Genomic DNA, 15,741 nt, shown 5'->3' on the forward strand with positions numbered 1-15,741 from the left:
CTATTGCCCGAGATATTTTACAAACGATATTAGTAATATGTTCGCACCAAGTCAAGCCCGGATCGAGCATGACACCTAAGTATTTAATCTTTTTTACATTTTCTAATTGTATGTTCCTGAATTTCACTGACAAATGAGCACCCCTCAACTTTTTCTTTTGACCAAATACCATGGCTTTTGTTTTTTGCGGGTGTAAATGCATATTATTTAAGTCTAGCCATTTACTTATTGAATCAAAATCATCTTGCAAATACTTTTGTACCTCCTTAATTGATTCACCGTGATTAAAAATGGCGGTATCATCAGCATAAAGAGACATTTTAGAATGTACATGCAATTTCAAATTACACATGTCATTAATAAAAATACAAAATATCAATGGACCCAGTATAGATCCTTGTGGGACACCTGATTTTATCTTCAAAAATTCACTGCGACAATTGTTAATCATTACAAATTGCCTTCTGTCTGTTAAATACGATTCCATCCAGTTGTATTCATTGCCAGTAATACCATAGTACTTAAGTTTTGCAAGTATAAAATTGTGAGGAATAACATCAAAAGCTTTGCGTAAGTCCAAGAAAATACCACCAGTAACATGTTTTCGGTCCATTTTATCATACAAAAAGTCTGTAATCTCAGTTAGACAAGTGGCAGTAGAATAAGACGGTCTGAAGCCAGACTGACAATTTGCAAGTAGATCATTTACATTTAAGTACTTATACAATTGATCATGTATTGCTCTCTCTAGTATTTTGGACAGGACTGGAAGCACAGAAATTGGTCTATAATTGTCAATATCAAATGATCCTCCCTTATGTACAGGAGTAATTCTTGCTGTTTTAAAATCTTCTGGAATAACACTGGTTTGTAAAGTTGCATTAAATAAATGGGTTAAAGGGCCAGCTATACTCTCTGCTGCCAGCTTAAGAAACTTAGGGTGAATGCCATCTACTCCGACCGCTTTCGAACAATCAATATGTAATAGTTCTTTCAAAACGTACTCCTTTTTGATTGCATAAAATTTAAATTCACAATCTGGAATAAACAGAGTTTGTAAATTGTTTAATAAATCTTTCGAGAAATTACCCGAAGCGGCTTGCAACCTTGAGCCGACTTCATTAAAGGCTTTGTTTAGAACGTGAGCTATTTCATTGTTAGGTATTTGATCATTATCAATTGTTAATTTAACATCATGACTCGTGGTTTTATTTTTCTTAGGTATAAGCTTCGATAAAATGTTCCAGTTCTTTTTTATGTCATTTTCGCAGTCCTTAAATTTGTCCTGATAATACTTCTTTTTCAAATTTTTAATCAAGTTATTAGCTCTGTTACGGGAAAACTGAAATTTATTCCACCAATAAATTAATCTTGTTTTTCTAAATTGCTTTCGATAATAATCCCTTTCGCGTGCTAACACCAAAAAATCATCATTTATCCAAGGTACCCCTCTTTGTTTTTGCCGCACTGATATCACGGGGGCATGCCTGTCACAAATGTCCAGGACTGTGTTTTTAAAGTAGTGCCACAATTTTTCAACGTCAGTCCCACAGGAATAAAACTCATGCCAATCAACTTTCCTTACATCATCTTTAAATTTCTCACTGTCAAAGTACTTGAATGAACGACATTTAGTTATTTTCGGAGAAAGGGATTGATGTTTCCCTTTAATTGCAGTAAAAATCACAGAGTGATCACTAAGTCCAGCTGACTGCACTCCTGACTTAATAATATTGTCAACAAGTGCATCAGAAATACATACCAAATCGATTACTGACTGGCTATGTGGTGAAATTCTAGTGGGTTCAGATATAACCTGTGTCATTTGCATTGTAGTAAGGAGACTGGAAACTTTTCTAGAAAGATTATTTATGGTTTGCATATTACAGTTAAAATCACCAAGAAGGATGACGTTGTTTGTAACTGTATACAATTTCTCAAGATTACTTTCAAGACTGTCAAAAAAATCTAAATGATTATCCGGTTTTCTATACAATATACCAATAAATAATGAGCTACTATTGCTACGTTGCAACTCCAACCAAATTATTTCTAAGGCAACAGATTCAAGATCCAATCTCCTTATATACGATAAATTTTCTGATATAAAACATCCCACTCCACCTCCATGAGTACATCTATCCTTCCTCTCAAACTTATAACCTTTAACAGAAATCAAGCTATCAGAATGTTCTTTTGTTAACCATGTTTCTGACACTCCTAGTAGATCATAAGGGTTATTATTCAGCCAACATTGTAAATCAGCAACTTTATTAACAATGCTTCTGACATTAAGATGAGCTAATTTTATACCTTTAATATCTTTTAGAGCAAAATCATTAGTTTCGGTTGACCTATCATCATGTGCGTCGACAGAAATATTATTACAGTTATACACGACTTCAGTAGATAGATCAGGATCATTCCAAAAAGGTAATACACTTTGGAGAATACATTTCGGGCACTGCCAATTTTCAAACAGTTCATCTGAATCATAGGTCTCTCTTGAGACCCCGCCACAAACTATATGCACCCACTGTGAACATACAGTGCATAACAAAGCCTTTTGATTTATTTTAACAGATTTATTACAAATTGAACATGGGTATTTAATCATTAAATCTTATGTTGAAATTAGGTTGAGATTTTACTTCCTCCACTCTAAGCAATTTATATACATTAATCATTTTAATTATCAAATATATATACATGAAAAACCCGAATATGTGCAAAATAGCAACAGCAACAATAACAATAAAATGTAAATTTTCACACTTCAAAACAAGTGAAAAGTATTACGTGTAAGTAATGAATGTAATTTTATACAAATATTCAATAAAATAAGAACCAAGTTCTAGTGATTAACGTTATTAAAAACAAATCGTATATTTAATAGTGCAATTTAAAGCAAATAGTAAACAGGAATTCGCCTGTGTGCTCAAGCAGACCAAGTATTACAGTTCAGTGAATTTGATTGATATTGTTGTCTCATTCCTTCAATTGGTCAAGTTTTCCGAGGTCCTTTACACTTGAAAGAGCAACTCTTTTCCCACTCTTATTCATCGCTGTTACTCTTCCGTCTTGAGTCCAGACTTTGTGGACTTGCGGGAGGTTTCCCTTCTTTACTTGCCAGAACAGCTGAGATCGCTTCCGTGTTAGATTTTCATTGATGTAAATTGAAAGGCCTTTCAGCTTAGCCCTAGATGCGTATACAGTCTCTCTTGCCCTGTAGTTGGAAAATTTGATGATGACATTCCGGGGCTTACGACTACGAGGATCCTTCTGCTTGTTCTCAAGCGCAGCATGGCTGGAAAGGCGGTGAGAACGATCGATGTCCTCTTGTTTCACTGTAACACCCAGATTCCTCTGGCACACCTCTATGATCTTGGCATCAGTATCTTCGTTTGCAGATTCAGCAATACCACTGAAAATCAGGCAATTGCGGCGTGAATACTGCTCCGCCTCATCAGCTGCAGCTTCTAGCGACTCGACTCTGTTTTTTAGACGACCGACTTCCTCCAGAAGATTTGCATTCTCGAATAAGATGGACTCAACATGATCGGAAACTGCTGATTCAATTTCCTTCACAAGAACAGATTTTATGGAGCTGACTAGGTTTTTTACGAACGATTCTTCTAGAAGAATAACTTGCAGAGCTTTTTTGATAGCCACCTCCAACCCTTCTTCGACGCCTGGTACCTCACACGCAGCAGACCCTTCTTCGCCTCCGTCATCACTGAATCGAGAGTTTGTTGACCTCGTCGGGGATCGGGAACGCGCACTAGATCTTTGCTCATGATGCTTGCGCGTTGGCGAGGCTTGCATAGCTCCGACAGGCTTGGCATCATGGTTTCGCCCCGGGCCGCTCGGGCCTTTTGTAGCAGCAACCTCGTTGTACCCCTTCGCAGTTGATTTGCTTTTCATTGTGAGTTTCTCGATCAGGAGACGTTAATTTGAAACAATAAAATCAGTATAATGAAATAGTCATACCTTGCTCCAAAGGGTCCAGCGTAGTCAGCAGTATTGGTAGACTGATGTGGATTATTCCATAAAGTATGGTCCAAAGTGCAAAAGGTTACATTTTGCCAAAATATTGAGCACAACAGTCTAAATTCCTGGAGGAACTACGAAGCGCGTCCTTTCGCGCCCGCGTCCATTTTACCTGACCACTTTTGTCCAGATTGTCAAAATTGAATTTGCGCCAAATTAAGGAAAATGTAAAATAAGTAGCAAACGGAATAAACTAATTGCATTTGTTTGTTTTTTATTGTTCTTTGCTTTCATTTATCATTTTTATGAAAATTTGGAATGGAATAAGGGGTCAATGAATAGTGATGTCAATGATCCATTTTTTTCATGCTTCGTAGATGATTATTAATGCGCAAAAGGTTTTCTTTGTGTATTTCAATCACCCTAATGCTTTATTATCTTATTTATTTTTATCAGAGAGAAATGCATTACAGGTTCTTTGTTGGATTTACAAGAGGATATAACTTCCAAAGGAATTTCATTTAATTGTATCGACGACCCAAGGTAAGTAAACACTCTAAAAATTGAAAAGTTAGGCTGCGTTTTAAAATATGTTGGATTACACTAACAACATACTTTTGCATTACATTATACTTTTATTCTTGTTATATTATTGTATATGATAAGGGTTGGATTCGGGGGATAACATTCGATTTTATCCCGAGAGAAAATTGTTAATTTCAGATTTTTTTCTAAAATACAGTCACTCCTCGGGTCTTTTATAAGTGGTGCACATAATTTACCTAACCCTATCTCCATTTCGCACCCTCCCCATCTCACTTTTCTTTCTCTCCCTCTCTCTCTCTCTAACTCTCATTTATTGCATTTCTTCTTTTATATTTCTGTCTCTCTTTCTCTTTCCCATCAGTCCATCTATCTGTTTTGAAGACAGCTCTGATACTATTAATGTTTAATCATTTTTCTCGTTGTTTCTTCTAATACCATACATTTCCTTTAATTTTGTCAGAGTTTAGATAATTTGTTTTCAACAATCTCATTTTCTATTCTTTCTGTATAATATTTTCTTATGATTTCCTTTATTATACCTTCTTTATTTTCTATTCTTCTTCTTCTTATTATTATTATGATTTATTATTATCATTATAATTATTATTATTATTATTATTCTCCTTCTTCTTCTTCTTTTCTTCTTCTTTTTCTTCTTCTGCTTCTTTTCTTCTCCTTCTTCTTCCCTTCTTTCTTCTTTTTATCACGCTTGAAAAGCAGACCAATTGGCTTGAACTAGACATCTTTTTCTTTCTTTATAAGAAAACGTGAATAAATAATAACTTTATTTTCCTTTTTCCATCTCTTTCTTTAATTTCTATATGTTTCTAATTTCTGCATCTTCTGCTTTTTTTCCACCTCTTCTTTTTATTTTTAAAATACGTTTTGTCCTTCTAATTACCAAAACATTATCCTTATGGTTCTGATTCCACTTTTCTATTTTCACATTCTTTACTAATTTCCTATTTTCACATTCTTTACTAATTTCCTGACTAATTTTCATCAAATTAATAAATGTGCATATTTTCTTTAATCACTATACTGTTCTTACTCTCTCTTACAGATGACTAGTTTTAGGGCAGCCCCCCTTAAGTGATATGATAAAAGGGGGCAACGGAATGAAATAAAGAAAAAAGGGAAAAGGGTAAAATATCACAATAGGACTATATCTGGGGATTATGTTTTAATCTGTCGCAACAGAAATTGTATTCTTTAAGAAATAAAATTCTTCGTATGTCATGTTCGATCCGCCCCATCATTTTTTTTTATTATCACGCCATAGCTTGCTAACATTATATTAATTGCCAATATGTATTTTTTTTTTCATACAGCATTACACGTCACGTACAATGCATCCAGGACCCAGGACATGATCTATGTCGACCATACTCCGGCTCGGCTCCCACGAATTTCGCCTCACCTATATTTCTAATTCTAGCATTTCAACTTGTTTCATTATTGACGCGGTAATTTTTCTTTTTAAGGAAAGGGAAAAGGGGGGTGATACATTTGAGGTTTGTGCAAAAAGGGGAGAATTCGAAATTGACTTAATTGTATTCATTTCATATCGTGTTGTCTCTTGATTACCAATTGTGAGTTTCTTTAATATTACGAATGAAAGTGGAAAGATTAATTTCTAAAAAAGTAAGAGGAAGACAAGTAGGAGATGAAGAAAAAAAAAGAAGGAGAAGAAGAAGAATTAAGAAGAAGACGAATTAAGAAGAAGGAGCAGAAGAAGAAAAAATAAATAAAAAGGTTGAAAGAGAAAGGGGGAGGGGAGATGGCAATATAGCATAAGACTAATCAATATTTAACTACAAAAAGATAAGTCTTTTATATTAGATAATAGTATCTATTTTCACGTTGTCTTCCATGCAGTTTTTCATGTCTAAACCTATATTTTTACTTTGTATATAATTATATATACTATATATATAGATCATCTTTGCCTTCTATGAGAAAGTATTATATCGATTTTATAACAAATACAAACATGATTTTTAGATTAGAAATTGATTGTAAAACAGATGTTATCTATAAACATTGCATTTTAAGTTTTAGCTAATGCATGTAATGAGTGAAAAACACATACATGACGCCACGCCATATTATAAAATAACATGTGCGCTGAAATAAGTCGTTGATCTTTAGATGTCCATTGTTGTGTAATTATTATAATATAAATCAGACCAATGCAGAAATAGCTCAGACAGTGATAAATCAAGCAGGGATGTGGGATTTGACTTTTCTGGATCATATTTATTTATTTATTTATTTATTTATTTATTTGTCGTTTTATTTCAAAAGGGTAGCCCTTTCAGTTACAAGAACTGCTCGACCAAGGGGCCCTGTATCAACAGATATTAAAAACATAACAAAAAACAATATCACATAAAAATAGTCAACAAAATGAGCATAATAATCAATAAGAAAGAAAAAATGTTATACATAATAGTAAAAATAAATCAAAATCACTAATAAACTTATAACAACAGAAAGTAACATAAAGTATTCATGGAAATCTTTAAAACATATTTGTGTGAGGGATATCGATTTACAATTTTTTTTTTTTAAGAATTAAGTGAATTTGCTAAACGGAGAGAAGGTGGATAAAGTATTTCATATTTGAGAGCCATGATAACAAAATGATCTTTTATAGTAAATGAGGTTTTTCAATATATCAACTTACAATGCACGTTGTACCACGGGCCCTGATAAAGTACCTACCCTTTACTTTTCTAAAACGAATTTACATTAGCCCTCTTTATCGAAGATTGGTTTACAAGTGTATACATAGTCATATCATTATTATTGCCAAAAGCTAGCCCCAAACGAGTTTTCGAGTAGTAAACAAAATAAGAAAAATAGAAACAAAATAGAATTAGAGGGAGACAGAAGACCATAAAAAGAGTGGTTTCGGTCGTGCAACTTTATATTAATCATTTAATAAAGTTTTTGAAAAAAAATGTAGGAATGTTCCCAAACTCAAAATAACCCGGCACTGCCCTTAAGCTAAACTCTTTAAAGAAACTTTGTGTTTTCCTGCGTGTGTAATACACAACCTGACAAAGCCTCATTTTTTATCTTTGCATGCAGGTCATACTGATTTTTTTTGTTAAACCTATTAGATCAAATTTTTGAGATCTCGTCTTTGCCCGTATTGGTTTCAATGTCAATTCATTTTGTATTTTAACGTAAATATCATTTGTGAATAGTTCCCAAATTTTCGAGATCTCGTCTCTGTCCGTATTGGTTTCAATGTCAATTCATTTTGTATTTTAATGTAAATATCATTTGTGAATAGCTCCCACACTCGTGGCCTTGAGAAGCGAGGGTTTTGCGTGTGTTCACTGGGCCCCGTCCACACTCTAAAAATAATGTTCAACTGAAATTTAAATAGATGGCTTATCGGAGAGCACCTTTAAAATAATTAATTATCTTGTCAAAAATACAAGGATATCATCTATTCATTATGACACGCACCTTTGTACTAGAAATTCCCCATGATAGGGTTTATGTTAATATTTAAATTGGTTGATGCCAGGCTCATTTTAGCAATTGTTTTTATTATTTGTTGAAAATTCCTTGAAAAAATTCAAAATTGTGTCATACTTAGAAAATTTCCTTTATAATTGTTTACATTTTATTTTAGTATTATAGTGATCACAAAAAAACACAATCTTAATACAGATTATTGTAATAAGGTTATTTTATTAGAGGGCGCACTAAATTGTTTTCAATTTCGAAATGAATAGTTTCTTTAAAAATTACCAAATTGTTGTAAAATTACAATAATTGTCAGAATATAAACCAGTAAACAGGAATATATAGCATGCCCCTCTAAAATGTTAGTTATTAAAAGGTGATTGTTGGATTTAGAGAGCGAGGCGATTTGCCTCAATGTTGGGAAACATACTGTCCACTGTGTTGGGTAATGTATGTTGGAAATATATATATATATATCTGGGCAATTATCGTTCAATTGAACAAATTTATTACCCAATTACTACTAATAATAATGATAATGTTCTGCATTTATATAGCGCTTAACACATCGAAACGACGTCTCTAAGCGCTTTACAGATATATTTATTATTTACCCCGGTCATCGGATCCTTACATGCCCGCATACAATGTATGCACCTTCTCCACTCCCTGGGGAGCATTCCAACAAGAGTTCAAAGACTCAATTGCTAGGCATACTACATAGGCTTTTGCATCCTACCGGGTACCCATTTAACACCTGGGTGGAGAGTGGCAAATTGGTTATTATTACCAAGTTTGGACAGATTTTAACCAATAGTTGTTTGGACAGTATGTTGCCCAGGGTTTATTAAAAGCTGGGTATTTTTTGCCCAACTATTTTAAGAGTGTAGGATAGATAGTTACACAATGCAACATTAATGCAGCAATATTTAGAGGTTCGAATTTGATTGACTCCCCATGCTGTATTGATCTGTCTTTGCTTATCGTATGAATAAATTTAACATTCCAAGTAACATTTGATAAAGGTGTAGTTATTCTTTTGAATTAGTATAGTGAAAGTTGAATAGGGTAGCAGGCAGGCGGGGGATTTCCATTAAATCTACTAGACTGTTATAAGGCAAGTTGCTTTTTCCACATGCGTGCAGCTGTCATTTTTTGATAAACTTTGAGCAATAACTCGTCGAACGCCAAAATTATCTTAAATTTGTTTATATTCTGACCTGAAAACATTACATAGCGGGTCAGATAGATAAATAATAATAAAAATAATAAAGGATTTGTATAGCGCACGTATCCAACTTGCTAGGTGCTCAAGGCGCTCCTATTTACCCCGGCTATAAGCTAGTCTACCGATTGCGGTGCGCACAGCTTTTTGAGGAATTACTACCCATTTACCTCACCTGGGTCGAGTGCAGCACAGTGTGGATAAATTTCTTGCTGAAGGAAAACACGCCATGGCTAGGATCCGAACTCACGACCCTCTATTTGAAAGGCGAGAGTCAGAACCACTAGACCACGATGCCGGGCTGAAAATATTTATATCTACATAAATAGAGTAAAATTCACAGAGCAAAATGCTGAAAATTTCATCAAAATCGGATAAGAAATAACGAAGTTATTGAATTTTAAAGTTTATCAATATTTTGCGAAAACATGTTATAAATTATGCACATCGTCATGGATATTCATTAGGTGGGCTGCTGAAGTCACATCCACACTTTCCTTTTTCTTATGTAACTACATGAAATCATAATTGGTTCATTTTTTCATACATGTGTCTCCATTATGATGATATAAGTTGCGGCAATAAATAACTAATGCACTTAATCAATTGTCAATCCAATTGTTTTAGTTCTTGGTAGAAAATTTTGAATAAACCTGATTTCATATAATAAAATACAAAGGAACGAGTGGGGATATGACATCATCAGCCCACCTAATGAATATTCATAACGATATGCCTAGAACTGTTTCACCGGAATAATGCAAATTTTTAAAATTCAATAATTTCGTTACTTGTTATCCGATTTTAATCAAATTTGCAGCATTTTGATTTGTGAATTTTACTCTATTTATTGAGCTATAAATACATCCTTCCTGCACCGTCCCTTTAATGATGCAAAGATGGTATTGCATCTGTATGTTTTGTGAGCATAAAGAGCACCGCACACTTCCACACGGATCCAGGATTTTCCAAGGGGATGGGGCACATTTTTTAATTAAGGATATTTCGTCCCAGAAAAAATAAATTGACAAGCAAAAAAAAATTAAGTATATATGTTGGAAGTGGGAAAGTTATGAAAAGTTGTGAGCGAGAAAGTCTAATATATAGACATCTAAAATGGCAATCAAACCATATCATACCAACAACAAAAAAAATACATAGAGACTTATTTCCCGCCCCTTATTTCATTATCATTTTCTGCTTCTTTTTTTTTTTAATTTCCCCTTTTTCTTTTACTTATTTTCTCTTCTCCTTTTTTTTTTGCATTTTTCATCTTTCTTTCTATTTTTGCCTGCCGTGGTAGGTGCCTTTTTTTCTTCCTTTATTTTTGTGAGGGGCACCGAAATTTTTTAGTAACGTGCCCCCAAGCCCCACCCCTCCCCCCCCCCCCGTAGCTACGCTCCAGTTTTCCTTCCCTCTATATTTCTCTCTCTTTTTAATGCCTTCCTTTCCCTATCAGTCATGGTTATCTTTCCACTCTCCCTGTTCCTCATTTTTTTGTAATTCTCCATTTCGTCTTTCACCTTCACCCCCTTCCCTTCTCATTTTCTATATTTTACTCTTCCTTTCCCACTCTCACTTCTTGTCCTTCTCTTTCCCTCTTCTTCCCCTTCCTTTCCTTCCCTCTCTCCTTCTCCCTCACTTTTCATGCCCCCAAGAATCCGCGCCTGAAATGTATGCTCGACCGTTGAAACGAGTCCAATGAATTTCCATAAAAGTATAAATATCAAATGAGATTTTTAGTTCTGCTCATTTGATTGAGAATAGTACTTAATTACGAAATAGATTCAGTCGTGTTTCGGGGGGTGGGGTCAAATTAGCGAGTTCAATTTAGCCTGAAATGCGGGGCTTTCAGCGACGCGGGCGTATGGCAACCCTTTCAATATTTCTTTATTATGAAGAAATACAATTCTTAATATTAAGTCTATTTCTCAATGTGAATATGTCTATGTTTATATCAAGAATTGGTGGAGACTTTTAACCTGATTGCTAAGAAAGCATGAATACTTGTAAGCAAGCAACCAGAGGACCGACGTCTTAAGGTCCTCCTCGAGGGGCCTGGTTATGAGGATTAATGCCTTACCTAGGGCAGTAGCGCACAAGTGGGAATCGAACCCGGGTCAACGGAACCTGAAACTTCCGCTCTACCAACTGAGCTATCGCGCCTCCTTGATGTCGAGACTCCCCTTGAAAATCAAGAATTGCATTTCTTTATAACAAGAAATTTGAATAAATTATTAGAGCTGCTTTCTTGCCATACACCCACATTGCATTAAGACCTACACGATCGTCATGAACATCGCTGAGCAAAACTTGAGGGCGCTACAGGAGAGACCCGTACATTATATTAAAAAATGAATATAATCAACAGGCGTTTGTATTGCGTAAGAAGTACTTTATGATACTGTTCGAAATCCATACAACATATCAATCAAAACATTCTAATCAATCGAGATTGCTGATTTGTATTGAAATAAAAGAAACTGCATGGTCTTAGCCAGGTAAATAATACCTTGGTCACATTTGCTCTACGGCGGCCGTACGGCGAGTCGAAAACAGCCGGTTTATTAATTTTAATTCAAACCACCTATATGTAGTTGGTACAAACAATGTTAAAACGGCTGTTTTCGACTCGCCGTACGGCCACCGTAGAGCAAATGTGACCAAGGTATAAGGTCCGATACTTAACAAAGAATGAACTTGACCAACCTACACACTATACCCCTACCAGAACGATAATAAAGGGTGAAGCTACTATAATATCCTAAACTACGCTTTTATCCACTTATACATTGACATGTACCAAGACCTCTGAGACTTCAGAAATAGCTATAGCTCTAGTGCACAATGCAGCATTGAGTGGAGGTTGAATTAATCAATATATACATGTATATAACTAGAAGTAAACCCAGCCTAAAATTGCATAAATCGGACTGCATACTGCTGCTTTGACAACACCTTAAAGAAAATTATTAACAACTTAATAGAGAACATTGGCTAACATAAACAATGGAAAATTAAATAGAAAATAAAGTAACATATTATAGACTTCACATAAAAAACAAAGAAACTAAAATATCAACACAGTACATTAAGAATTCTCATAATATATATATTTAAAAAAAAAACTTCTTGCACCGTACATGTATAAATCATAATAAAAATTGATAGGACAGTCGGAGGAATGAGAGTCGATGAAAGCATGGGCTTATAAAGCATTTGTTTTGTTGTTTAAAGCCTCAGTCTTTGCCCCCTCACAAGTATCTTGCGATATTGCATTTCGCTGGATGTCACATAATTTTCTCTACTAAAAGTCAAGTCCACGTACCGGTACTTCGCGTTTGAGAACGAGTCCAAATATGGATCCTGAAAAACAACCTTATAGCTTAAAGATGCCCCCTGTTATTGATCTTCAATGTCTTCTACATCATCTGACCTCTCAGCTGAAGCCCATAGTGTCAGGTTGTCCCTCAACAGTTGCATTATGAGAGTTGCATCCTTGTAGCTGTCGTCTTTGAGGTACTCCAGTTCTGCGATGGCACCATCGAACGCTGTCTTGGCCAGTTCACGGGCACGTTCAGGGGAACCCATGATCTCGTAGTAGAATACGCTGAAGTTGAGAGCCAGGCCCAACCTTATAGGATCCGTGGCGTTCAGCTTCTGTTCTGCAATTTCACTCGCTTTTGTATATGCTTTTATACTGCGCTCTAAGCAAGCCTTACCGTCTTCCATGGTCGCGATCTCGGCGAGATAACGGGCGTAGTCTCCTTCCATTTTGTGGTAAAATACTTTGCCAGACTCTACTGATGTGGCGCCAGCTACATCTGTCATGCCGGGGATCAAGGTATTTGATAAAAGATCTAGAATTTCGTTGCAGATATCTTTCAGCTCCTTCTCAATGTCTAGTCTGTACTTTCTGGCATATTCTACGGCTATGTCCGCTTCATCGCTTTCTTTTGCTTTCTGCTCGAGGCTCCTGATAATGCGCCATGCAGAACGTTTTGCACCCACCACATTTTTGTAGGCTACCGACAGGAGATTCCTATTTTCATCTGACTTAATAACATCTTCCTTTCCATTCTTGGTCAGTGTTTTCATGAAGCCAACCATGTCGTCATATCTCTCCGTCTGTTCAGCGAGCTTGGCCATCTCCACCAGCTCCAATTTTTCAGAGTCACTCAACTTCTGCTCTGCCATATTTATACTTATAATCCAAGGGCACGTCGATGGAAATCCAGAGCAAGACCAGAAGTGAGCAAAGTGAATAGTTTTGGTCAGACACGGAATCAAAGTGGTATAGGGTAGATGTATACTTATAGCTGCTGTATTTTGGAGATACTTTGCAGGGTAACGAGAATGTGTGCATTACGAGTACGCAGACAGATCAAATTAAATGTCAGAGCGGGTATTATAATGAACCAAAAAAAGCGAGTCTTCATTGACAGTGCCTGGGCGCGGCAGTATGGTCAAGCATCACTGAACTGTATCGAAGAAGACAACCACCTTCTTTACCACGAACAAAAGATATTGCGCAACGGGCATCGAATGAAAAGGTAAATGGCGTGACACATCAATGCTTCCCGTCCGATAATGAACATTCACTGAGGACCTGCTAGAATTTCGAGGGGTCGCTCAAAGTTGATTTTTTTTTCTTTGAAGGGGTAGTCCTCATGGTCACTTCTTACCTTTATTCTTATAAAACAACATAGACCTAAATATAAAATAATCTCATAGGCCCCATTTAAAAAAAAAGAAAATTCATGTATTTTGTCGTAAAAGTTTAACATTCTGCGCAATATTTGTGATTCTATAAACAAGATGCGTATGTAACTCGATAATTACTGCGAACGCCAATAAACGTTCTGGCCTGATCGAAAAGGGACCTGTTAAGGACTGTTTTCAATTACCCATGAAGACGATACATGTCTTAACAATTAAATAATGCGAGCGCAAAGCGTGAGCTGAAAATTTTTGACATTCTGACCTAAAAAATGGTCATTCTAAGCATTTTTTCTAGTCATGAAAGGGATAGGTATATGCATCTAAACGATGCGAGCGCGAAGCGCGAGCGGAAGAAATTGATATTTTAGACCTAAGAACGGGACACTATATTCATATTTTTTAAATCATGAATAGGACGGGTAATTGGGTATCTTCCTACATTAATCAGAAAATTGATATTCTGATCTGAAACTGGATAATTTAAGCACGTTTTAATTAAAGACCAAGCTGCGTAGCTATATATAGCTATATCTCACTAAACATGCGTGCGCGTGTTTATGATTTAGACCTAACTAGAATCTGAACGGGCATTCTGAATAACTTTTTTTAATCATGATCAATAATGCAAGCTCGAAGCGCGAGCTGAAAACATTTAAAATCAATGATAATTCGTCCCAGAAAAATTTAACAAGCAAAAAAAAAAGGAAAAAAGGTCTCCACTTTCAAAAGAGGGGGCACACTTCTGTTTCAACGGCATTTTTACATTACAAATTTTAAGTTTGCTTCTCAAAAGGGGGGAGCACGGGCCGGCTGTGCCCCCTGGATCTGCTAGTGATTTAAGCACTATTTCATGCAGTGTGTATGAAAAGTTCAAAGTGGATGTGGATCACACTTAATGATGCGAGCACGAAGCGCGAGCTGATATTTTTATTTTATTATTTTGACCGAGGACCGTGACATTCTAAGGACATTTTGTCATCATATGAAAATGATGACTTTTCCTATTATTCCTATAAGCGCGAGATGAAACTTGTCGATATTCCGTTCTGAAAAGAGCCATTTTAGTTATTAGGGATTCATGAAAAAGTTTTTTTTTTTTTATTTATTAATCTAATATGCTTAATGAGAGCGTGGAATTTCTTGATATTAAGGCCTGAAAACTGGACAATTTAAGCATTTTGTAATTATGAATAGAACGCATGGGTTAATATATTTTTAACATTAATGCGAGCGCAAATCGCGAGCCGACTTTTTTTTCTAAATTGTAATGAAAAGGGGATTTTAAGTAGCTTGTTATAGAATTAATGTAGATCTATCCATAATTCACCAATCGAAATGCGAACGCGCATGCGCTAGCTGTTACGCCTACGTTTTGACAATCACGCATGAAAAGGGATATTTTGATAACTTTATGGAATACACGAAGCCAATATGAACTTGGCAAATCAAATAATAAGAGCTCGCAGCGTGAGCAGAAAATGTTGATATTTAGACCATAAAACGGACATTTACAAAGTAATAAAAATAAATAAATTTGTACATTAAACAAAAATAATGAAATTTTGATGTCCGAGCCGAAATGTACTTTGTATATTTGCTTCAAAACTTGATATTTTAAGCTTCATATCAGACTATTGAGCAAGATATGAATCTCATCCATCAGGCAATGCGAGCGCGAAGCGCGAGCGAAAATTTTGTATAATGACATGAAGCATTTTTTTTTAAAAGTCTTCCCCTCACCTTATTTTATTCACTCGTCTTCCTCCTCTTAT

At 35.5% G+C, this 15,741-nt stretch overlaps 2 protein-coding genes across 2 annotated transcripts in view; one reads left to right on the plus strand and one right to left on the minus strand.

The window, feature by feature from the left end:
* Positions 1 to 7,361, plus strand: part of LOC129279062 (ADP-ribosyl cyclase/cyclic ADP-ribose hydrolase-like) — a 29,947-nt gene extending 22,586 nt beyond the window's left edge. The window contains exons 6-7 of the mRNA XM_064111249.1: positions 4,447 to 4,533; positions 5,868 to 7,361. Of these exons, the coding sequence (XP_063967319.1) occupies positions 4,447 to 4,533; positions 5,868 to 6,006 (226 nt within the window). The 3' untranslated portion in view covers positions 6,007 to 7,361. The remainder of the gene's footprint in view (positions 1 to 4,446; positions 4,534 to 5,867) is intronic.
* A 3,610-nt stretch (positions 7,362 to 10,971) lies between these two features.
* LOC129279295 (14-3-3 protein zeta-like) lies at positions 10,972 to 13,795 on the minus strand. The gene has a single exon (XM_064111386.1). It carries the CDS (start codon positions 13,442 to 13,444, stop codon positions 12,650 to 12,652), a length of 795 nt encoding a protein of 264 aa, XP_063967456.1. The 5' UTR covers positions 13,445 to 13,795; the 3' UTR covers positions 10,972 to 12,649.
* Between the last annotated feature and the right edge of the window lie 1,946 nt (positions 13,796 to 15,741).

Source organism: Lytechinus pictus, chromosome 16, assembly GCF_037042905.1.
Source record: "Lytechinus pictus isolate F3 Inbred chromosome 16, Lp3.0, whole genome shotgun sequence".
Classification (NCBI taxonomy): Eukaryota; Metazoa; Echinodermata; class Echinoidea; order Temnopleuroida; family Toxopneustidae; genus Lytechinus; species Lytechinus pictus.